Here is a 25,122-nt window from a genome sequence, read left to right as displayed (position 1 = left end):
TAAGCCGATGCTGAGACTCATAAAATGATGTATAAGGCGTCGATTTGCCTTAAAACGCATATTACCTATCAAGTTTCTTGCAAGCAGTTTTTCCTCCTCATTAACAAAAATGAAAATTCCTTTGACAAATCTCTCAGTCATTTCGCACTTTCCCAGAAAATATAGCAAGTTTTCTTCCGACTCCCCTCATGTTGGAAAACTGTAAGAACCCCTCGTTATTTTAATCTTTCGTCAATATTTTCTTATTTCTCGAAGGGGTATAGAGCTACTTTTATTTGAATTTACTCACTGCTTGTCATCCCTAGACATTCTAACCCTAAAATATAATCCAACCCTCACATATCTTTCACCCTAGAAAGGAAAATATATTTACACCAAACGGGATAAGGCAATTTACATCAGAAAAGTTTTTATCTGCCTCAAACTTCGTCAAATACCATCCCTCCAAGTTATATTTTGATAAGATTATTAATTATCTCGGTTTGGATAAGTCGAAATCAGAGAATACAACAGACATCACCCCCGAACAAGATATCCCTCTACAGTCGGAATGAATTACGACAAAAAGGTTTTTTTAGATCCAGGAGTTTCCTCATATTTTCTTCCCTCAGATTGAGGGACTTTCGGATGTCCTGTACCATCAGCATTATGTGTGAAAACTCATATTCTAAATTAATTAAGCTGCTGCGATTTATGCGAGACCACTTCTTCATTATGAAATCATTCTTGGCCATATGGCCAAATCTTATTTTCCTTTTTTAAGCGCAACATCTACTTAAATCTTGTTTTCGTAGACGAGTATTTCCATTTTCTTGAATAAACTTGTATGAAAATAGCTGTGCTGGCTCATGTCATTTGAGTTCTCACTGATTTTCTATTACGTTTATAAATTTATGCCTTTTTGCTCGCATGCAAAGTTCGAACCACAGTTCATGCATTAAACAAGTCGTGTTGCTTTTTGTTTAATCAAGCTATCTAGTAACACTTTACATTAGCAATCAAAGCCTAGCATGTGGTATAAGGAAATAAAACAAATTTGTGGAAAATCCCCTAGTGGTGTTGATTTTTGTTCAGATTCTAATGATGAAAAAGTTGCTAACCAGTTAAATGGTCATTTGGCTAGAATGATCCAATCTTTGCCACCTCTTGATGTAAATAAAATGACCCAAGAGTTTCAGAAAACACCGAGAGTATCAGAGTATCAGATGACATACCTTTACCTACTGTTTCTGAGGATCAAGTTTTTAGTAAAATAAAGAAACTTAAACGAACTAGTATAGCTCCCATTGATATTCCGATTGAACTTATAAAAGCATTTCCTGACAAACTGATTAAGCCACTAACGCAAATGTTTAATTTCGTTTCAACTTCTTCAGTTTACCCACATATATGGAAATCGGGGTATGTTACTCCAATCCCTAAAAACAATACTGAACTTAATTTCGACGGCGTGAGACCAATCACTTTGACCGCTTGTTCAGCAAAATGTACGAAAGCTTTGTAGCAAATTGGCTAAAAGCTGAAGTTGAACCCCTCCTTGATCCTCATCAGTACGGTGACAGAAATAATACATCAACATCCCATTTTCTAGTCAGTCTTTTACATTTTATTTTTAATCATGTTGATGAGCCTGGTAAATGGCTAGACTTAAAAGCAATTGATTTCAAAAAGGGTTTCGATCTGATTGAATTTCTAAGCTTTTAATTGATTTTAGAGTGAACTCTGCTGTTGTGAAAATCATTCAGAGTTTTCTAATAAATATGTTCCAAATTTTTAAATATAAGAAGTCTTTCTCTGAACCTGATCCAGTTTTTTGTGGTGTACCTCAAGGTACCATCCTGGGTCCTATTCTGTTTCTAGTTATGATTAATAACATTGTTAATGATTATGAAGTCCATTGGAAATATGTTGATGGCCTTATCCTTGGAGAAATTTGTGAAGCAAACGAATGTAGCAAAGCCTAAATATTAATTGATAATGTGAAGACTAAAGCTTCCGATACAAATATGATAGTAAATGACGGTAAATCTTCTATTTTAACTATTTCATTTTTAAATTCTTCTGAACCTACTTTCAGACCAACTATCTCTGATTCTCTTAAAGTTAGTAAGATTAAACTCTAGGGAGTTATTATAACCAGTGATTTAAAATGGGAAGCAAACACAACTAGTCTAGTAAAAAGGGATAATGTTGGGCTGCAGATGCTCAAGCTTATGTTGAAGCATAGCGCCCCTCCAGATCATCTCCTCCGAATGTTTACATATTTTATCCGCCCAATTCTGGAATATGCAGCTCCTGTATGGCATTTTGGACTGACGGCTGAGCAAAGCACCAGGCTCGAAAGAGTTCAGAAAAGAGCTCTAATGATAGTTTCGAAGCAGGTAAAAATGTTGTATGAAGAGCTGCAGACAAAGTTTAAAATACGAACTCTGGAAAAAAGAAGAGAGAGACTCTGCATAGATTTCGGACGAAAATCTTTGATCCATAAAACCCTTTTTCCCCCTCAATCCAAAACAAAACGACTCCCGCGCAGGGTTGCAGTACCTGTTGACAAGCTTCAGCCGATACGCTGTGCACACCAGCGGTTACCGAAAAGTTTTATAGCTGGCTTTGTAAAAATGTATAACGAAAGTCAGGAGGATTGATGTGTTTTGTTTTCTTTGTTTTGTTTTTATTTTTTATTTTGCGTCACTTTTTAATGTGACTATACCAAAGAAATCGCTAGAAAGTGAAATTTAAGCAATTTAGCTCTATAGTAATGATTTTTGGATTTATGATTTTCGGAACTGGAACTGGATGATCCTCAGCCGACACAATCAATTTGATAGAGGGTGGTAGAAGGGTTATAGTACTCAGTTTTATATTGTACTGCTCATATAAGAGAGATGATTTCAAGATATTTCTTCTTGGTATAATATTTGGCTTAGAAAATCATTTAACGCCTTTGGATATCGGTTATACAGCTTGCAACTTGAAAAAAAATGCTTAGCGAGAAACACCTTACAGGATGTCTAAAGACGCTTTGTCTCTGAAATTACCATTCGTTCTGATTTGTAATTCCGTTGTAGGCAACACTGTCCAGACCTTTTAGAAGAAATTCCCAGAATACTTTGATTGGAGTGTTATCAGAAACTCGGATTTTGTAATTTTTCCAAAAGTGTGAAGAATGAGTACCCAAGATAAGGTAGAACCAATAAATATTGATGAAAGCAAAGACGAAAAACTAGAATTAATTAAGAATGAAGAGCCTGTTGGGAATCAAGAAGAAAAAATGGAAAAAGAAACAGAAAAACCTGAGGAAGCAAAAAGTCCTACTAAGACGAAGCCTGCTAAACCAGTCCTGTTGAAATCTGCTGTTTTTAAAGAACCATATGAAACTGATGTTGTGTATTTATACCAGTTTTCAAGGACTCCTGTTATTCCTTCACCATCCGCCTACTGTCTTAAAGTTGAAACTTGGCTCAGAATCTGTGGTATCAAATATGAGGTAAGCCTGTAGACAATTTTGTTTTGATAAAAGTGCATAGTTTGGTCTACTTAAAGTGAAATGGCTAAATCTTGAAAAAAACTTCTTAAAAGATAGCCTGGTAAAATACTTTGGCCTAGGCAACTTTATGGCCTATGCTATCATTCTTGAAAGAGCTTCACTTTACTTTACACCCCTCCCCCTGATTTGAAAATTTGTAGCTTGATTTTTATAGTTGAACCATATCCAGAATTTCAGTGTTTTTTACTTTCAGTGTTTTTGTACTTCAGTGTTTGTACTACTTTTAATTTGGCCTAAACTATCTAGGCTATTATTTTAAAATGAAGGAGAATTTCTTAAACTCTAAATTCCATGATTCATTTTATGCAGTTTCTAAAATTAAGTTAAAATTCTAGTTAATTGATTTCTTGTTATCTTGGAAAGGGTTTAGGTTAGGAAAATGAAACTTTCAGGGATAGGTCTACAGGATAAAGTATGTCCCAGGAAGGTATTTTGAAGCACCTACCTCCACTACTTCTCCCTCTAGAGGGCTCTGACCTTTAAAAATATGTGTGTTATAAAAGTGGAACCTTACAAAATAGATCTTTTGCTTAATTAAAGTAGGCCTACTGTAAAATTGTTTTGAGCTTCATAAGTTTGCTCAATCCCATTTTATAAGGTTTTAAACATATGCAAATACATTTCATAAATTTTGAAAAAAAAACATTGATATGGCTCAAAATTCTACTCAAATAACAAGAATTGCATCTTCAGAACTAAATGCAGAGAAAAAGCAACTAGGCTAGTAACTGAAAATTAAGGTAAGCTAAAATGTTGTTTTCTCAAAATGTCTATAGGATAGACCTGTCATGTGGGCAAATTTCAGGGCCCTCTAGAGGGAGAAGGAGTGGAGATGGGTACTTTAAAGTACCTTCTGAGACATACTTTAGCCTGTAGACCCATCCCTGAAAGTTTCATTTTCCTAACCTAAACCCTTTCTGAGATAGCAAGAAGTCAATTAACTAGAATTTACCAAAATTAATAATCACTTCTAAGTCAAATCCCATTTTCAGATGTGGCAGAAAAAAGTAACTTGGCCCCTTTAGTCAGTAATATTTCACAGTTTATACAATTGACTTAGTACCAATAAAGTAAACATGCCATTTGCTGCCTTTTCTTATGTTCTTTACAAATATAATATTCACATCTATCACAAATTCAAATTTTAGCTCTTTTTGACCTCTTAAAATGACAAATTTTTAATTAATGTAGCCTACAAGTTATTGGTCATTTTTGACAAAATAATATTGTTTTCTCAGTCCCAAAATTATTCATAGTTAGGTTAGGTCAAAAAGTGCTTAGATCTGAATTTGCAATAGAAGCAATTATTATATTCATAAAGACCATAAAAAAGGCATTGGAATATATTCACTTGATTGTTAGATCATTTGTATGAACTGCAAAATATTTGCCATTTTGGTAAAATTCTAGTTAATTGACTTCTTGCTATCTCAGAAAGGGTTTAGGTTAGGAAAATGAAACTTTCAGGGATAAATCTTCAGACTAAAGTATGTCCTGGGATGGTATTTTGAAGCAACTACCTCCTTTCCTTCTCCCTCTAGAGGGCCCTGACCTTTGATGACCTTTAAAAATATGTGTGTTATAAAAGTTAAACCTTACAAACTAGAATCTTCTGCTTAATTGAAGTACATCAAAATTGTTTTCAGCTTCATAACTTTAAAAATATGCAAATACATTTCATAAATTAAAAAAAAAAACAAGAAAACATTGATATGGCTCAAAATTCTACTCAAATAATAGGAATTGTATTTTCAGAACTAAAGGCAGAGAAAAAGCAACTAGTAACTAAAAATTAAGGTAAAATGTTGTTTTGTCAAAATCTCAATAGGTGTCATGTAGGCAAATTTCAGGGCCCTCTAGAGGGAGAAGGAGAGGAGGTAGGGTGCTTTAAAATACCTTCCTGGGACATACCTTAGCCTGTAGACCCATCCCTGAAAGTTTCATTTTCCTAACCTAAACCCTTTCAGAGATAGCAAGAAGTCAATTAACTAGAATTTTACCACCATTTTTTCTATACAATTATGTTAGTTTCTTAACTTCAAAAGAATTTTCTTTGTTATTTAAATTGGTGACTGACTTTTCTATTTAGGGTGTTCAATGATTATTGTTTAATTCCCTACTATTGTTTAGCTGTGATGCCTTTTTTGAGAGTATTGGGGTCTTTAACTAATACTGCAATTTTGTTGTCATTGTATAAAAAAAGGCCATATTGTTCAAGTTGTTCATTCATTTACACATTATAGACCCAGTTTTTTCTCAGCTTAGTGTGAGATAAGACAAGAATAGATGCAAGATATATTATTTGGGTTATATGTTCACACATTGGGAGTGGGGGGGGGGCTGGTTTTAAAGCATTTAGACAGTATAAAGTTTGAAAACAAATCTTGCTACATAATATATAGAATAATTATCTTACTTTGGTATATTTCATTAAAGTGTCAGAGAAACATATTAGAAAACATTGTGTAGGGCTTATTTCATACAAGTATGATTTTGTTTTCAAAATAACTTTTTTATTATTAAGAGAAGACCAATGAAAAAATAATAGCCATTCCTGAATCACCTACAATTGGCAATTTTTTCTTGCCAGAAAGTTTCATGCAGAAACAAATTAAATTTTTGGTTAGCCTACTATGGTCTGTTTTTTCAATCCCTTTAAGAGGAATAGATACCTTAAACATAATTTTGCAATTTTCTATTTTGGCTGACTATCTCAAAGGCAAAGGGTCCACTTTCAAACTGTCAAACTGAATAAATAGCATTTCTTTTGTGATAATTTTTGGCATTTTCCTAGCAACTGAAGTAGAATGGTTTTTAGAGACAACCATTTCCTGAATTTTAAAAAGAAAATTTTGCTCTGTTTAATTGAAAAAAAAATTGCACTTCTTAATGATATAAATTTCCCTAAAACTAAATTGCTCTATCTCTAAATTGCTCTATCTCTGTCACAAAACAAGAGAAGTTACAAGATCATACCATAAATTGGCTGTCCAGCACAATAAGGTGGTGATGAAGCTCCTGTGGAATATCTTGCTGATGGTGGGACATGACTATGGTATGGCATCTGAGGTTAGTCTACACTCTGCATTGGCCCAGTCCTGATCAACTCCTTTCTTGAATGCATTTATGGTTTGGGACTGGATGGTGGCTTTGGAGAGGGTGTTCTAGTAGGAGACAGTATGAACAGAAACCAATTGCCAGCACTCACAAATGGCAACTTGGGACTTACAGCTTCTTTGGGTGACCTCTTGTACATGCCTTTGGACCCTCTTTAGTGCTTTAACATCCATTTTATAAGGGGAGATGCTAGGGCCATTCTAATTCCCAGGTGTTGACACATAATAGCTTTGTATAACTTTTCAACTAAACAGCTTCCTGGTGGTAAACATTTGTTTTGTGAGCCTCTAGGATTGGTTTGCTTTAGCAGTTTGATCTTGTGTTTAGCTGTGGAACTTGAGTTCATCATCAACAATAGCCCATAGTTCTTTCTTCTTGCTTACAGCCTTAAGTAGGTCATCTCCAATATAGTAAGGTTGTCTAGGATTGTCATGTCCAAGATACAGGACTTTGCATTTTGAAACATTTTACTGGAAACCTCAATCAGATGACCATCTAGATAGTTGATCTAATCTTCTTGCATTGTTGAGGGATTGGAGCTAATTTGGGCCTGTCCTAAGAACTTGCAGTTGTCAGCATATAGTGTCAGTGTTTTTTTTCAGGTGAGTCTTACAGTTGTTAATATATATGATAAACAACACTGGTCCCAGGATTATGCCCTGTGGGACTCCACTAATGACAGGAATTTCATCAGAATAAACAGTTTTACTGGCGATATCATAAACTACTACCCTTTGAGTTCTTCCAGTAAGAAATGCTTCAATCCAGGCAACTATATCCTCATGCACCCTGTATGCTTCTATTTTCAAGAGAAGAAATTGATGCTGTACTTTGTCAAAGGCTTTTGCTTGATCAAGCAATATGATATCCACCAGAAGGCCATCATCCAAGAGTCTGGTGGTGAAGTCATATGATTCAATTAGGTTTTGTATTGATTGAATGACTTTTACAGAAACCATGCTGAATTTTGAAAGTGACTGATTTCTTTCAAGGTGAGAGATCAGTGAATCATTTATGATGCTCTCAAGGACCTTGTATGCAACAGAAGTTAAACTTGTAGGGCAATAATTACAGACTTGGTTCTTTCTCCCTTTCTTGAAAATGGGATTGATGTTGGTTTGCTTCCAGTCACTTGGGAGTACTTTGGAAGTGAGTGACATCCCAAACATCACTGCTATTGGCTCAACAATTTCATCAGCTGTTTCTTTTAATAGTCTGTGTTGTAGGTTATCTGCCCAGTAGCTTTATTTGCATCCAGTCTTTTAAGTTTTTCAAGAACATTTTCTATACTCATAATTGCCAAATTCTCCATTTGGTTGCTCTGGTAAAGTGGGTTGAGGGTTTGCTATGGCTGAGGAGAGAAATTTGTGCCAAAACTAAAGTTGAGCAAACCGGCTTTTTCTTTAGCCTCTGAGGTCTTTGTGTCATACTCTTTCATGGACTCTGGGATATTATATCTAGAGGGATTAGCTGCTGAGATATGCTGCCAGAACCCCTTTGGATTTGGCTTTGTGTCAGCTGAAATTGCCTCCTCATGGTTTTCTACATCTTCTGAGTTAAATTTCTTAGCCTGTTTCTGTGTTTTTGAATGTGTCATAGTGGTTATCCTATGTGCACTTTACATATTTGGTCCATGCTCTTTTCTTCTTCCTTCTAGCTCTTATGATTTCTGTGGTTAGGAAGAGGAGTGTCTTTGGCTATGGCAACCTGTATACCTGGGCATGTTTATTATCTGTTGCTAGGACTACTTCTTAAATACCTCCCAGCTTTTTTCTATGTTACCACTATCTACCATACTCTTGCTGTATTAATTCATAATCTGTAAAGGGATTTTTTCACTTTATTTTCCTTCTTGAAGTTCACCTGTATCTCAGTCAAGATGCAAATATTTTTTATTTTATTAATACCAAATACAAACAAAAAATTTTTTTTTGGCTAACTTGTGACTTAAACGTCTTAGAGAGTGGTTTAAGGGTTCATTTTAAATCTTTATTTTAATGAAACAAGTTTTTAACTGATTTTTTCTTTCCAATATAGTCTAAAAACTACTTTTTGGGGTCCTGTCAAAATGGAATTTGAGCACTCTATTGTGTTTGGAAAGAGCATAAAAAGGATCAATGATTTTTTCACCTTTATCCTCTTATATAAAATAATTTCCGTTTGTTTCAAATTTCTATGTTCCCCCCTTACTTTAGGTTTAGAAAGGTTGTTTTAAAAAATTTAATTTATGATTATTTTTCAAATCATGCCTAACTCCAACCAAAATATAATATGGGCTATCAGTCTTATTTACCAGTATATGAAAAGTTTCAGTGTGTTTAAACATGTGTGTATAATGTATTTACACATCAGAGAACCCTATTGTATTCATTTGTTGTGTTAATATACTTTCAGTTTTGACTTTAAAAGGACAATAGAACCTTCAATTTGCAATTGAATGATCTGCCTCCAAAGTTTGTACAACAAGTTCCATGCTCTTTCCTTGAGCTGTACAGTTTTGTTGACTATGATAAAAAAATTACTCATTGAAAAATAAGTCATTGTGGGTATTTCTGTGCAGATCATATTGATTTCTAAGGCAAAAATTCTTAATGCTTACCTGGGGTACAAAAGAAGGAAGGGTACACATCTGGCACTGGCCTTCCCAGCTCCCAAGATCTGTAGAGCTGTTGCAGATGTGTCTAAGATAGTGGTAAACCATCAGAGGTGATACTAGCAAAAAACTTTGAAATGGAGGTGATACTCCATTTATCCATATACACTAATAAAAGAAAACTTGATGCAGGAAAATAGAATTGCTTTCTCCACTATTTTACTGAGTAAATTGTTTTTAGTCTTTAAATTAGTTGCTAGAAAGTTCTATGTGTTATTTCCTTCTAAATTTGGCTTTCTTTTTGTGGGAAATTAATTTACATCAATTTTTCTCTTCTCGTTTAGAATGTGGATCATAAAATGAGATACAGATCAATCTATGGACAACTCCCATTTATTGAACTAAATGGAGAACAAATTGCAGACAGTGCTGTCATTATTAACAAACTTGGGGAGAAGTTTGGAAAGAATTTGGATGAAGAACTTACTTCTGAACAAAAAGCATTGGCACATTCTGCTGCTTCAATGCTGGAAAACCATCTTCATTGGTTAGTATAAATCTATTATTTTGTTTCAAGTTATTGGCTGTCAAACAAATATAAAATATTGTATACCTTAAAGCTTATATTTTTTTTTTTTTTTTTAGAGCTTACTCCATTTGTAAAAAAAAATCAAGAAAAGAAATGGTAGAACTATAAAAGTTTTACCATTGAGCAAAACATAGCTAAATATCTTATGGATTATATCTGTGGTCTTTTGTAAATAATGGAAAAAACATTCAAAGAGCCGAGTATTTTGGCACAGCCTCAAAAACTGTTGCATTTATTACTCATTTCCAGAAACTGAATTGTCCATCTCAGGTAAGATCAAAACCAATTGTGGGCTATTACACAAACTAATAGCATGTAATCTCTAAGTGGTGTCATATTGTTAAGAATGTAAAATGCCTTGGGAAAATCCAAAATGGAAAGCTTACTATCAAGCCTGTGGCAAAACCATGCATGGTCCTTAAGTTCCTCTTTCAGAACAGGTCCACATTCTCAAATTTTTGCTTTTCTGGATTTTGATGCGATTTATTTTTCAACTCATCTAGCATATTTACATAATGTTCCTTGCCCAGGTGTAACTAATTTTAGCATAAAAATTATTTTCTGTTTTGCTTGACTTACAGAATATGATAAGAAATAAATGAGAACAACCAAAGAACAAAGTATTTTGATTCTTTTATTCTTCTGGAAAAGGACATCAAATGCTTTAGGAAGTTCCATCCAGATTAAAAAAAATCCATTGTAAATATAAGGGGGGATTTATTCATAGCCTTTTTATTAGTCCAGCAAGCTCATTTGAAAAATTGTGGTCTCATACCAAACTTAAAGCTGTTTCAAGTTATTTTTAGCATTTTTCAAACTATTTTGTTTGTTTCTTGGTTTAATCCCTCACCAGATTTATTTAGGATAAACAAAATTCACCAAAAAAGGATTAAAGGGATATATTGCCAGGGTATATTTGATTTGAGATATTCTAAGGAATTTGAAAAACACGCTTCAGCTTGTTTTAGACAATTTGCAGTAGGAAACTGAGCCAAAACTATCAAGCATAGTGTTTTTTTGTGTGTTTTTTTTTTTGGAAATCAATGATACTTGAGTTCTAAAAATATAAGGGAGACAATGATTAACAATATCCAACAAGTGAAAATGAATCATTTTTTATACAATCCTGAAAAAGGCCCATGCCAGCTTTACCTCTCACTAAGACTACCTGTCTTGGATTTGTCTCCGATTGGCCAATGGCTTGATGGCTACTTGATTTTAATAAAAAAATAAATGGACTCAGTTGTTGATTCATCTCTCCTAGAGTATCATATTAAGTAATGAATTAAGCAAACTGAGTCATTTATTCCTTCAAATAATTGGACTTAACCAGCCTGGTGTAAATTTTCTCTTAGTCCTTTGCTGACCATGCTTTCAAAATTTTCCAGAATAAACCTACACCTTAAAAAAGGGCCTTATTTACCTTTGATTCTTTGTCCCAGATTTAGCTGCATGATAATCTTATTTTACTATCATAATGATTTTTTTTTACAACAACAACAATCTAAATGAAAAAATTAATATGATTCACTCCAATCCAAACAGTTGACATGGAGTCAATCAGATAAAAAATATATACATGTTATTCAGATTTACTACAATAAGAAAAAAAGGAGAGAAAAAAATAATACTACAGGACAGCAACTTCATACCTTTCTCCACTCATGGAGAAACAAACAATTTAACTCAAAATCTCCTCCCAAACAAACACAGCTAAATTTGGTTCTTATCTTTGTTTGTTTACTATAGGGTGGATACTTGGTGGAGAGGAAGATATCCAGACCAGATGTTGGCAGGGTACAAGATAGATCCTAAACACTTTTCTGGGACCAAGTTACCAGCACCATTAGTAAATTTTGTTGCCAAGTTTACATTGGGAAGAAAGGTATTCATTTTCATTCTTTATTTCTTTCAGTTAAAGCTTTTCAAGATTAATGTGATTTAATATTATATGATTAATATCATTAGTATCAATTTAACCTTATACAAGAGTATAAGTGTATGTAACTGAAGTTATTATTCTATGATTTAGATTATACAAGAAGAGAACTAGTTGAAGGCTATGTTTTAGAAACTTAGGCTGGTAATGATCTTTGTGGTAAAACTACTGAGGAATATTAGCATCAAGTCACCTGATAAACATGTCAATTCATTGGCAAATGATGGATAATGATTTATGTCACTTGAATGACATCTATTTACTAAGTAATTATTCCCTGATGTTGTTTAGACAAACATTTGTAAAATTAAAAATTCATAGTTTTCTAGAAATGTTTATTTAAATTAAAATTATGATTTCCATTATAGAAATATATATATATATATATCAATTAAAAAAAATATTAAAGACAAAACAAATATCAAGGAAAATTAAAGTAATGTACACCTCAAGTTGTACTCAAAATTTTAAAAGTAACTTCCTTGTTTTTCTTTCTTTGCTATGTGTTTAATCTAGAAAGTTATTTGCTAGTCTTGATATCTTGTTTTAGTAACACAATTTAACAGCAGTGTATAAGGAAGCTTTGATTTGAAAAGAAACAAATTTTTCATCTACTATTACCTAAAAAAAAAATTATCCTGAGGAGATCATCAACAAAGCTTTTCTTTTTTCCTTTATTTCATGTTTATTCTATTTTTGTTTTCAGGTTGCCATTACTATATCTTTTTTTAATATCATGCATGTTTTGTTTGCTATTTGAAATTTTTCATTGGTGTTTAGCATATTCATAGGTTACTTGGGAAAATCTAAGCTTCTGGAGGATACATATTTTTGTGATTTTGTTTTTAGTTAAATTCTCCTATATATATATATATATATATATATATATATATATATATATATATATATATATATATATATATATTTATTTATTTATTTATTTATTTATTTCATTATATCCAGCTTGACAATTCTGTGCATTGAGCAATTTGCCAATTATGGATGCCTTTTTTGCAGTAATCTTTAAAACCAAATCAGAAACCTTTCAGAGTTTTTATTTCTTATCTATGGTAGTTATTATTTGCTGTGTTATTATTATTATTATTTGCTGTGTATTATATATTATATGTTATTATAGTTATTATTTGCTGTGTATCTGGATTATTTGTGGAAATGGATGTTTTCTATAAATTTCTCCAGTAATCTTTAACAAGTTATTGCAAAGAAGAAACCTACAATATTTTTATTATTATGTTGAGTACTAACAGCTAAGTAATGCTATGATTGATGGTCAGTTGAACTTTTTTCTTTTTGATAGTTTTTGCTATGTCAACAACTGGGTTTACCCAAATAAATGCTCCTAAATTGGCCTGGTCCTTAAATTACGAGCATGAATTCATCAATTGCTGCAGCATGAAGTATTCAGTTTTAAAACATTGGTTTTGAGTGTGACTAACCTTTGGCTGCTTTTTTATGCTCATGTAGGTGCATATGTTCATTTAAAATAAGTTTATTTGTGTCTATTGATATTTATCCCAAGGTGTTTTATGCACAAGGAGGTCAGTGGGAAAAAGGTGACCCCTCCCCTCAAAAAGATAGAAATTAAACGTAATAAAATCTAAATCAAGGAAAACTATTAAAAGTGTAAAAGAGAATTTGTTTATTAATCCCATGCATTTTCTTGATTAACCAATCATCAGTGTTCTTTGTTTAATATGGGTTTTTTTCCCTCTTCTTTTCAAAATAGAGCAAAACAAGAAGTCAATGCTTAGTATGATTGTAACCAGTTTAAAAACACTTTCAAATGAGAAAAACTAACTGATATTACATAATTGAACATTATTAATTGTCTACCATAGACACATAATAAGCTATAACAACCTTTGTTAAGGTTTATATTGATGTATCAAGCTTTCAATATGCATATATCAACGTTAAATTACTTTTATATTTGTATTTTCTATCTATAAACGGACTTTTGGTGCTGTGATGCTATGGAACCTATGGTGCTACTGATGACGTCTTGACATCATACAAAATTCCGATACAAAAAGTTATGGTTCATTCTTTAATTGTTTTGGAGGTACAATAATGGCTAATTTGCATAAATCAGGATAATTTAGGAGAAAGTGCAAATTGTTCTGAGTTAAACCTAATGAGTATTAATGAACGAAAACAAAACAAAAATGAAGAAAAATTGCCTTTTGTTACCGGTTTGGTAATGATGATAATTAGTGAATCTCAATCCCAAGAGAACTTAAATATCAATTTATTTCAATCATGAGTACAAGCATGAAATACACTTCAAAGGGAACAAAGGTACAAAAAATGAAATCACTCAAGAAATTCTCACTGGAAAGAAATTTCTCAACTAAGTAGATGACACAGTTAAGCGGAATGTCTACAATACTTTTGCAACAAATGTGGAACCTGTTCACAAGCCAGTTCATTTTTGGAGAATTATTAAAAGCGTCATATCTATAGGGGATGTACCGGCTACAAGTCCAAAGTGGCGACTGCAGAAGATATTTGCAAAAACAAAAGAATGGAGATTGAACGTCATTCCGTACAAGTAGTGAGAAAAACTCCATAATGGGACCAAGCAGAAGACCTGGGGAGAAGAAAGCATAGCAATGTTGGCATATGGTTATTTTGTGAAACAAAACAACAACGAGGAAACGATGGGGAAATAGTTGCTGGATCAATATCGATCATTATAGGAGGTTGTTGAGACTAACTGTAGATGAAAAACTCAGTTTTAGAGGAGGTGGCTTGGAGGCCAAATCTCATTGAGACCAGAGCAAACTATGTGAACTATACGTTGAATAACTTGATTGCATGATTGTATAAAAATGTCTGGATAAGAGAAGTGGCTGGTATCAATATCGGGCTCTAATCAGGAATGAAAGAATGATTTTAGTAAAAGATCAAATTACATTGAAAAGAGCTGGACTGTGCATAGAGCCTGGTTTAGACCTTTCTGAACAGCGATGTAGCTGCTAAGCTGGCTACCTAGCCATGCCCATATGGATGCATTGCTGTACCTATTCCTATAGAGACCACTGAAAAAGGGTTTATTCCACTTGTTAAATGAAGACATGTAATAACGAACATCGCAACGAATCGCAAATGAAACTAATGCATAATGAAATTTGCGGTTTGAAGACAGGCGTCAGTGAGAACCAGAACAAAGAGCAAACAAAAATTATGTACAATAAAATATGGGATCAGAAGATAAGCGACATCGAGAATCACAAGCCTAAAACTAAAACGATTCAGAACAAAGCCTGCAGTTAGAAGACATACAATAAGGAGCGCCAAAACGAACCATAAATAAAAACTGAAGGATAACAAAATATGTGGTTAGGAGACCTGAAAGCTCTGCTGCCACCTGAAAATGAACATAGTACATTTAATTTCGTGCGAAAGGAAACAAGGAACGCTCCCTGCAAAACTTCTATTATTAAATATCAATAGTAATTTCAACATTGGTTACCTCAACAGCACAATAGTTATAGAACTCCAAAACCCTGGAAATAGAATCTTTATTTTAATGGGATTTTGCACAATATCATGATTTCTTGCACACCAGGTACATGTGTTCAAGCGTCAGGGACTAATTTATTATCATTCTATTTCCTTAAGTCATTCCTTACTAGGTTGCACCTGCTGCTGCTACAATGATTAGTATATATAAACCTGCCATGTTCCACTACCAGGGACCAAGCAAAGCTGGTATAAATTATGATTCTAATATAAGCCTAAGTTATGATTGCCCTGGTATAAGTTATGATTCTTTGAAGCATAAACAGCTATGAGGAACTAAATTCACGCCAGAATTTCTTAATTAGTTTAAACTTACTGATTTGTCACCCCTTGACTTAAAGCTAAAGAATAATACGACTATTATGCTAATTTGTAATTAGATATTTTAGAGTAAATGTGCAATGGTTGTTAATGAATCATGTAACACCATAATTAAAGCAAAAAATAATTACTGGAGAAATAGGTGGAAAAGAAATTCACATTCCTAATTACTGGGGTAAAAACTGGAAAAAAAAATCGCATTCCTCTAAATCTGGACTCTAGTAAAGGTCAACAATGTAGAGTGCAGCAACATCAGTTTCGCTTCGATTAGTCGTTGTTTATCATAAATAAATCATAAGGGAAAACTTTCGAATTTATTGACGTCCGCCTTCCATTCGTCTTTAATCTTGTTATGTTGTTCATGGCATTTTCCCGCGTTAAACGACCAAAAAGCTTGAAAGTTTTGCTACTACCTCAAAATAAACCTTGGACTTACAATGTTTTATTAAAGGAAGCATTGAACACTACCAAGGAAACTTTTGTTAATAATTATAAAAACGACGGTTAATTTGACTAGAGGATAATTGCAACTCTAAAAATGTAAAGAATTAACTATTTTTTTTAATGGGGATTTTGTATGATGTTGTTGCATCATGCGTACCAGGGACATGCGCCCCAGCACGAGGAACCGAGCGATGTTTCGTACGCGTTTCTTATTATTGTGCTTCCTCATTAATATGTGTATACATAAGTCAGCCGTGAACCAAGTATTAAGATATTTATTGGCACCCTTGTTTGTTGTTTTGTTCTATTTTAATAAGTTTAGACAGTTCATAAATAATTTTCTGGGAAATAAATATGGGGGGGTAAACCTATTTCAGGATACGATTAAAAGATTTGGTCGATATTCTCTCCAATGTGGTGAAGTTTGACTTTTTATGATCTTGCTGCTTTAAAACCAAAAGTTATTTCTTAAACGTATTTTCAATAATCGTTATTACTTTTTTTTTAATTCTTTGAAAGGTAATCTGTAGTCATTGCTGTTTCCTTCTAAAGCTTACTCATAAAAGTTCTAGTTGAAAGGAATGATCTACGCCAAAACATCGGATAATATCTCTTTGTTATAAGTTTGAATGTGGCTCTTTATTCATTTGAAAGAAAATGTCTGTTTTTAAACTGTCAAAGTCGACTTCTCGAATGTTGAACCTCAGGGTGTTTAGCCTAGCCATGAAAAATGTTCAAGACTTAATGAAACAAATGGATCTATGTGCAAATCAAACCTGGGCACAGGTTTGAGGTAGCAGAGTTGTGTTAATATGCAATTGAACCGTCAGGGTCAGATAGTAAGGAATAATTCTTGTGCTTTTTCAAACTTTAAAGTATGTTAATATTTTGTGAAATCAGCTTTAGGATTAAGTATGACAGCTTCTGTCTTGAATTCCATCTAGTCTCGAAATTTTGCCTAGAAACTGTGTCAGTTGTAGTTCTAGATTACTAAACGAGGATTCATTAAATATAAATTTAAAGACCTACTTCCCTTTTTGAGTAATAAAAGAGAACATGCTTAAGGAAATCGCCATGTTCTATCATTTTGGCCCGCTAAAGAGTAATTTTAGTGCAACAGGTAACAATTTTATGAAGCAAAACCGGCTTGCAGTATACCATTCGCCCCTAAACGCGAATGAAATTGATAAAATCAAACGATTATTATAGACAATTTACCCAATAGGTTTGTCGTTTATAGAGTTGGTCATATTCTTAATCCATCCCATTGTGTTTAGGTCCATATTTTTGTACTTTCATTGGTACAAGCTTCATAGAAGTTGAATCAATATTAAGAGGGTTTGAGTTCTAATAAAAGCCCTATGGAGGGCGAAAGCTCTCTTATTGCAAACACAAACGTTATTTTTGGCAGTTATGCTGTATTCCAAAAAAAAAAACCGGTAAAATTCTAGTTAATTGACTTCTTGCTATCTCGGAAAGGATTTAGGTTAGGAAAATGAAACTTTCAGGGATGGATCCACAGGCTAAAGTATGTCCCAGGAAGGTATTTTAAAGCAACCAGAGGGTCCTTCTCCCTCTAGAGGGCCCTGAAATTTGTCTACATGACAGGTCTATTACCTATTGAAATTTGACAAAATAAAATTTTACCTTAATTTTCAGTTACTTGTTGCTTTTTCTCTGCCTTTAGTTCTGAAAATGCAATTCCTTTTATTTGAGTAGAATTTTGAGCCATATCAATGTTTTTTTTCTTCAAAATTAATGAAATGTATTTGCATATCTTTAATACCTTATAAAATGGAATTGAGCAGATACGAAGCTGAAAACAATTTTGTTGTACTTCATTTAAGCAGAAGATCTATTTTGCAAGATTTCACTTTTATAACACACGTATTTTTTAAGGTCATCAAAGGTCAGGGCCCTCTAGACAGAGAAGGAGTGGAGGTAGTTGCTTCAAAACACCTTCCCGGGACTTACTTTAGTGTGTAGATTCATCCCTGAAAGTTTCATTTTCCTAACCTAAATCTTTCTGAGATAGCAAGAAGTCAATTAACTAGAATTTTACCAAAAATCTTACAAAACTTAAAATTTGATTTTAAGAATAATGTTCAAGGTTTTGGCAGGTCTCTTCATATTTAGGATAACCCAGAATCTGGTATTAAAAATGAACAAAAGATCAAATTAAGAAAATCAAAAGAAGTTATTTTTAAAAGAATGTCGAGTGACAGTGAAACTTAAAATGACTAGAAATTATTTGTACATAGGAGGAACTGTCCCTCCTATACTTCCCAGTCTTTAAAGTAAAGTTTGACCTTTGCTCCCATTGCTTTAAGGACTTCTCAGGTGCAATTGTATTCATAAATGCCTTGAGCATTCAATTATGAAACGTTGAAATAAAGTTTGGGGGGTTGAGGAGAGGGTTGTTCCTCTTATGCGCAAAATCATTTCTATTTATTTTTTATTTGGAAAGTTGCTTTTTGCTTTTATTTGAAACTTTCTTTTTAATTCCATATTGAGAATTTGCTACATGTTTTGGTATACTGCTTTTGAAAAGGTGAACAGCTCTGGTAAACTTTGGTAAGGATGATATATGAGCCCATGTTCAAGTCAAAGAGAAGATTACACCTCTTAAATGCTGTTTTGTATTTATAGTTGTCCAAGAAAGCTCGTGCTATTGGAATTGGTGTCCAGAAACCAGAAGAAATAATTGAGTCGGGAAAAACAGATCTGGATCAGCTGCATTTCCTTTTAGGAGAAAAGTGTTTTTTCTTTGGCAGTCAACCAACTTTGGTAAGTTTCGATTCTAGTTTCCTTGAAGAATTTATATTTTTTAGCTTAGACAGAACTGCTAAACGAGTTATATTGCGATCATTTGCAGTATATAAGTTAAGATGTAGGCTAACCATTGATAATAGTCTATAGCGGGAACATCCTTAATTTGATGAGTTTATTTCGCATTTTATTCCATGTCACAAGCAGATGTGTTTTATTGGGGGGTGGCGTATGGGACACTCGCCATTGGAGCAGAAATGTCAGGGGTGCAAAAGTTCAACTCAATGATCGAATGATTATAATCACTTTGTAATTTTGAAATTTCATTTCTATTAAAATAAACTATATAGTACAGTTAGTAAAATTTTATTTAGTAAATGAAAATTTGGCCTGAAAATCTTTGAGACATAAGGGGGATTTTGTCTTGGGCACAAGAGACGTCAGAACCGCCTCTGGCTGCAAGCAGTGGTTATGATGTCCTCTTTATGTTGGTGAATTCAGGTTATTGATATCTTCTCAATTAACTGTTTACCTGATTAGCTATTGAAAAGTTTGCCCTTTTTATCCTTTATCTGTTCACGTAAAGAAAAATGTTCTCGTTGTAAATTTATGGGTATAATTGACTCCAAAACTACTAGCCAGTCTTAGATTTCTCATAAAAGAATGCAGCCTTTCTAATGTTGTCTTCCCTCATATGGAGAGAACAATTGTTCTCTGGTCATTTTTTTCCTATTGGCGACCATTTTATCCAGCAGCTCCATTAATTTTCTTTACTAACCATTAGTGCTGTGTATTAAAATTATCTTCGGCTATTCTATAGGGAGGATATATGGAGTAATTTGGGTTGGCTTTTAATGCCCAATAAAAGCATGAGGAGAGACTACCATACTGGTTGCATTTCAACTCCAAAATTTTAACTGAGGAAGAGACCCTTCATATTTCTCCCACTATTATTAGAGAGGTTTCTGAATTCAGTTTGGGTTTTACCTTATGTAGTGAAAAGTAACCCAGTATAACCCAAGTGAAGTCTCAGATTGACTAATGTTTTTTTGTGGAGGGGATGGGGTATGGAGGCCGTAAGTTTTTATAGTTTTAAGAGAACCAATTCTGTGTCCTTGTTGTTGTTTCTAAAGTTGAATGATGTTTAACTTTTAATCGTAAAATTTGTGACATGCCAATGAGAATTAAGGTTTAATGCATATGTTTTTGAAAAACAGAAAGGGTGGATTCTTGGAACGTACAATTTTTTCACATTTTTGTTCATTTGTGGCATGAAATTAAAGAAGAAAAACATGTGTCATTCATAAGTCTTCTTTATTGACAGTTGGGACTATAATGTGTATAAAAGACTAGATTACGAAAAAAGTTGAAAATACGGCAGTTGATAAATGACAATAGACTAGGCAGGTCTTAAACAAGGATATTGCAACAGGAAAAAGACCATTTTGACCCTGATCTGCGCAGACAAATCTTTGTAACAGAAGGATATAGTTGGAAGTTGGTCCCAGAATACGATCAACTCTGAAAGGTGGGATTCGCAATCAAAATTCTGTTTAATCCAAATAAGACAGAAATTAATTCAAAGTGTCATCCAAATAAGCTAATATTGGTTGACACTTATCCTGCTCCATTTAATCATATCTTGCATCTAAAATAATGACCCAACAAAATACCTGAAATCTTATGCTATGGTTTTTATGGCACTTGGTATTAACCAAGTGACATACAGCAATCGCAAATTCTGTCGGTCTGTAGGTCCCGGTTTTGCTACTTTAGGCACTTCCAGGTAAGCTAGGACGATGAAATTTGGCAGGCGTATCAGGGACTGGACCAGATTAAATAAGAAATAGTCGTTTTCCCGATTTGACCATCTGGGGGGAAGTGGGGGGCCCGTTAATTTGGAAAAAATAGAAAAATTGAAGTATTTTTAACTTACGAACGGTTGATCAGATCTTAATGAAATTTGATGTTTGGAAGGATATCGTGTCTCAGAGCTCTTATTTTAAATTCCGACCGGATCTGGTGACAGGGGGGTTGGGAGGGGGAAACCTTAAAATCTTGGAAAACACTTAGAGTGGAGGGACGAAACTTGGTGGGAAAAATAAATACAAGTCCTAGATACATGATTGACATAACTGGAATGGATCCGCTCTCTTTGGGGTATTTGGGGGGGGGGGGGGGTAATTCTGAAAAACTAGAAAAAATTAGGCATTTTTAACACGAACGGGTGATCGAATCTCAATAAAATTTGATATTTAGAAGGATGTCGTGTCTTAGAGCTCTTATTCTAAATCCCGACCGGATTTGGTGACATTAGGGGGGGAGTTGGGAGGGGGAAACCTAAAATCTTGGAAAACACTTAGAGTGGGGGGATCGGGATGAAACTTGGTGGGAAAAAATAGGCATAAGTCCTAGATACATGATTGACATAACTGGAACGGATCCGCTCTCTTTGGGGTAGTTGAGGGGGTTAATTCTGAAAAATTAGAAAAATGAGGTATTTTTAACTTACGAAAGGGTGATCGGATCTCAACGAAATTTGATATTTAGAAGGATATCGTGTCTCAAAGCTCTTATTTTAAATCCCGACCGGATCTGGTGACATTGGGGGGAGTTTGGGGTGGGGGAACCTAAAATCATGGAAAACGCTTAGATTGGAGGGATCGGGATGAAACTTGGTGGGAAAAATAAGCAGAAGTCTTAGATACGTGATTTACATAATTGGAACGGATCCGCTCTATTTTTTTGTGGGGGGGGGGGAGTTAATTCTGAAAAATAAAAAAAATGAAGTATTTTTAACTTACGAAGGAGTGATCGGATCTTCATAAAACTTCATATTTATATGGACCTCGTGACTCAGATCTCTTATTATAAATCTCAACCGGATCCAGCGTCATTGGGGGGATAGTTGGGGGGGACCGGAAATCTTAGAAAATACTTAAAGCGGTGAGATCAGGATGAAACTGGATGGGAAGATTAAGAACCTGTCTAAGACACGTGACTGACATAATCGGATCGGTTTTGCTCTCTTGGGTGGAGTTGGGGGGGGGGGGTAATTTTGAAAATTGGGGTATTTATAACTTACGAAAGGGTGACCAGATCTTAATGAAATTTGATATTTAAAAGGGTCTTAGGCTTTAAAACTCTAATTATAAATTCCGACCAGATCCTGTGACATTGGGGGGGGGGGGAGTTGGGGGAGTTGGAGGGGGAAACCGGAATTCTTGGAAAACTTGAAAATTGGGGTATTTTTATTTTACGAATAGGTGATCGGATCTTAATGAAATTTGATATTTAGAAGGAATTTATGTCTCAGAGCTCTTATTTCAAATACAGACCAGATCTTTTGATATTGGGGGGAGTTAGAGGGGGAAATATTGGAAAACACTTGGAGTGGATGAATCGGGATGAAGCTTGGTGGATAGAATGAACAAATGTCCTTGATACGTGATTGACGGAACCGTACTGGATTCGCCCTCTTTGGGGGAGTTGGGGGAGGGGTTCATTGATTTTGCGAGTTTGGTGGTTCTGGACGTGCTAGGACGATGGAAATTGGTTGGCGTGTCAGGGAGCTCCACAAATTGGCTTGATAAAGTCGTTTTCCAAGATTCGGCCATCTGGGGGGCTAAAGGGAGAAGAAAAATTTGAAAAAATTAGGTATTTATAACATACAAGTGAATGATCGGATCTTAATGAATTTTGATATTTAGAAGGACATCGTGACTCAGAGCTCTTATTTTAAATCCTGACCGGCATTAAGCCTCTTATTTTCCTTTTAAATCAATTATTGATTCATAGAATTTTGCTAGAGCTCATACCTTATGATCTCTTGGCTCTTAGCTCTTATTGCCTCGTCACAAGTGCCATATGAGCTCTTAGCTCTTGTTTCTTTAATTTCTGTTCATTCGTTTTCTTTTTTCTTAAATTTCTGTTCATTTCTTTTTTCTCTTTTTCTCTAATTTCTGTTCATTTATTTCCCTTACATAAGGAGACAGGTAAGAGAGGATTAGTTGTCGATTTATTTGTTGTTTACAGTTGGTCTCTGAAAACTTGGGTTCAAATGAATAAGCAGAATGATCCCCTGACTATTTAGCATTAGTAAAATAAAGTTGCTACAAAACAAACAAGAATCACTTTTAACTATTTGCTTATTATTACCATAACATAGAAAGTTTTTGCTTGTTGGGATCGAAATCACGTGCTCTAGGTGTCCGTTTTAAGTGTGTGACACACTTAAAAACACGTTTTAAGTGTGTGAGTGACTCTGTGATAGGAATTTACCCTTCGTAGTTTATAGATTTTTCTCTGGAGATACATTATGAGGAGCTGTTTTGTTTTTAAATAATATGCTACTTTTTGCAGAATTATCTGAGTTCGGGGAAATATTGCCAGTCGGTTTAATTGAACCAGTTTAGTATATATATATATGGGTTGCATAAGATCAATAAATTTTCTTCGTATCTTGTTTTCATCTTCACTTTTTACATCTAATACAGACGCTTTTTTTTTATCAATTTGGTTAAGGGGTAGCCGGTATTTGAGGTAAAAAAAATGTGTTATTCGTGAAAGGTTTTTTCTCTATGAATCATTCTGTGGTATATTCTGATAGTGTTCGGAATGCTGGCGCCAGTTTTTTTTTTTTTTTTTTTTTTTTTTTTTTAGTAAACATTATTATTAAATCTTAAGAATTGGCTACAGCCTACCTAGCATTAAATTCAATTTGTAATCTTACTCGGCTAATGTGGCTTAATCTCGCCTAATAACTGTTGTTATTTTCCCGTAAAAAAAAAAAAAAAAAAAAAAAAAAAAAAAAAAAAAAAAAAAAAAAAAAAATTTTTGGTTATATCCAACGTGGTAACGAACTGTAACCAGAGAGCCATCCATACCACTGGCAAGCAAACTAAATTTCAGAATTACAAAAATAATATGATACAATAAGAATCCATTTAATGTTGGTTACAAAGGTGTAAGATCTATTAAATAAAGATATCTATAAAAAATTATTAGCACAAGTAAATTCTGAGGACAGGGGAAACATCTTCTAAAATTGGTGTCATCTTGATAAAAATTTACCCCGAGTCATAAATACCCAAGAACGGTTCTTTATAATGAATTTCAAGGAAGGGCCTTGCCCCTTTTTACATCTACTATAACTAAATCAACAACTGTTTATACCAAGAGTATGTATGTATCACAATATATATATATATATATATATATATATATATATATATATATATATATATATATATATATATATATATATATATATATATGTATATATATATATATTGGTTAGCTTGCCTAGGTAGTATCAAACAGTCCGTGGTAACGAACTGTAGCATGGAGCGACCCGACTCAATAGTAACCGAAACTGTTAGAAACGAAATTATTATATCAATAGATGAATCAAAACCATCGGTTTATTATGCTGATTCCAAGTAAATAAGAAAAGCTACAAGTCGGAGAGAATGTTTCTGATTTTCGAAAAAGGGGGAAAACACTTCCTAAAAGTCAAGGAATCTAATTGAAAATCAGACTCGACGTATCTGAGAACACTTCTCTAGAAGTTACAAGATTCTATTTACAAAACTGGAATATCGTGTTTTTTTTTATTTTGTTTTTTTTAAAGATCACGGATGAGTGTTTATTTGTTGTTTTGCTTTAAATACATATAATATATATAACTTAAGCTTTTGAAATTGATGAATATAAATAACTTAATGCAATTTTACATTTATTTACATGATTGTTATTATCGCGAGAGATGTCCCATGTCCATCAACGTGTTTAATCTTTTTCTGTTATATTCTGGAGATCTTTTTACCACTCTGGAATAATCTTTCCCTTAACTTCCTCTATTTTTTAGTCACACAATGTATAAACTCAACGTTAGGAGCAATTTTATTGTTCTTTCTAATGATATTTGGTCTAATACCACAAGTTTTCTTTTAAGGCCAAGTTACATTTAAGAATTTCAGAGGAAAGAACTTGACAAGTCAAAAAAATTTGTTGCAAACATGCACCAGAATTTGATTTTTTTTTTTTTTTTTTTTTTTTTTTTTTTTTTTTTTTTTTAAATTATTAGTTGTCTCTTGTGTCAAGATTGTCGGGAAATATAAGATACATATGAACTCTTTTCACGGGTCTGTATTTATCATACCTCTTCATCTGCCTTTTATTGCCCCACTCATTTATTTTTGCTCATCTAATATTTTTTATGAAAATCTTAACGTAAAATAGTACGTAATTCATTA

General features: G+C 33.6%; 1 protein-coding gene across 1 annotated transcript in view; it reads left to right on the top strand.

Annotated features, from left to right (window-relative positions):
- The first annotated feature begins 3,077 nt into the window (after positions 1–3,077).
- Positions 3,078–25,122, top strand: part of LOC136032853 (failed axon connections-like) — a 42,908-nt gene continuing 20,863 nt past the window's right edge. Inside the window, exons 1-4 of the mRNA XM_065713267.1 lie at positions 3,078–3,487; positions 9,602–9,804; positions 11,596–11,731; positions 18,746–18,883. Of these exons, the coding sequence (XP_065569339.1) occupies positions 3,167–3,487; positions 9,602–9,804; positions 11,596–11,731; positions 18,746–18,883 (798 nt within the window). The 5' untranslated portion in view covers positions 3,078–3,166. The remainder of the gene's footprint in view (positions 3,488–9,601; positions 9,805–11,595; positions 11,732–18,745; positions 18,884–25,122) is intronic.

This window comes from Artemia franciscana, chromosome 1 (assembly GCF_032884065.1).
Source record: "Artemia franciscana chromosome 1, ASM3288406v1, whole genome shotgun sequence".
In the NCBI taxonomy this organism is placed as follows: Eukaryota; Metazoa; Arthropoda; class Branchiopoda; order Anostraca; family Artemiidae; genus Artemia; species Artemia franciscana.
This window is presented reverse-complemented; position numbering and strand designations above follow the sequence as displayed.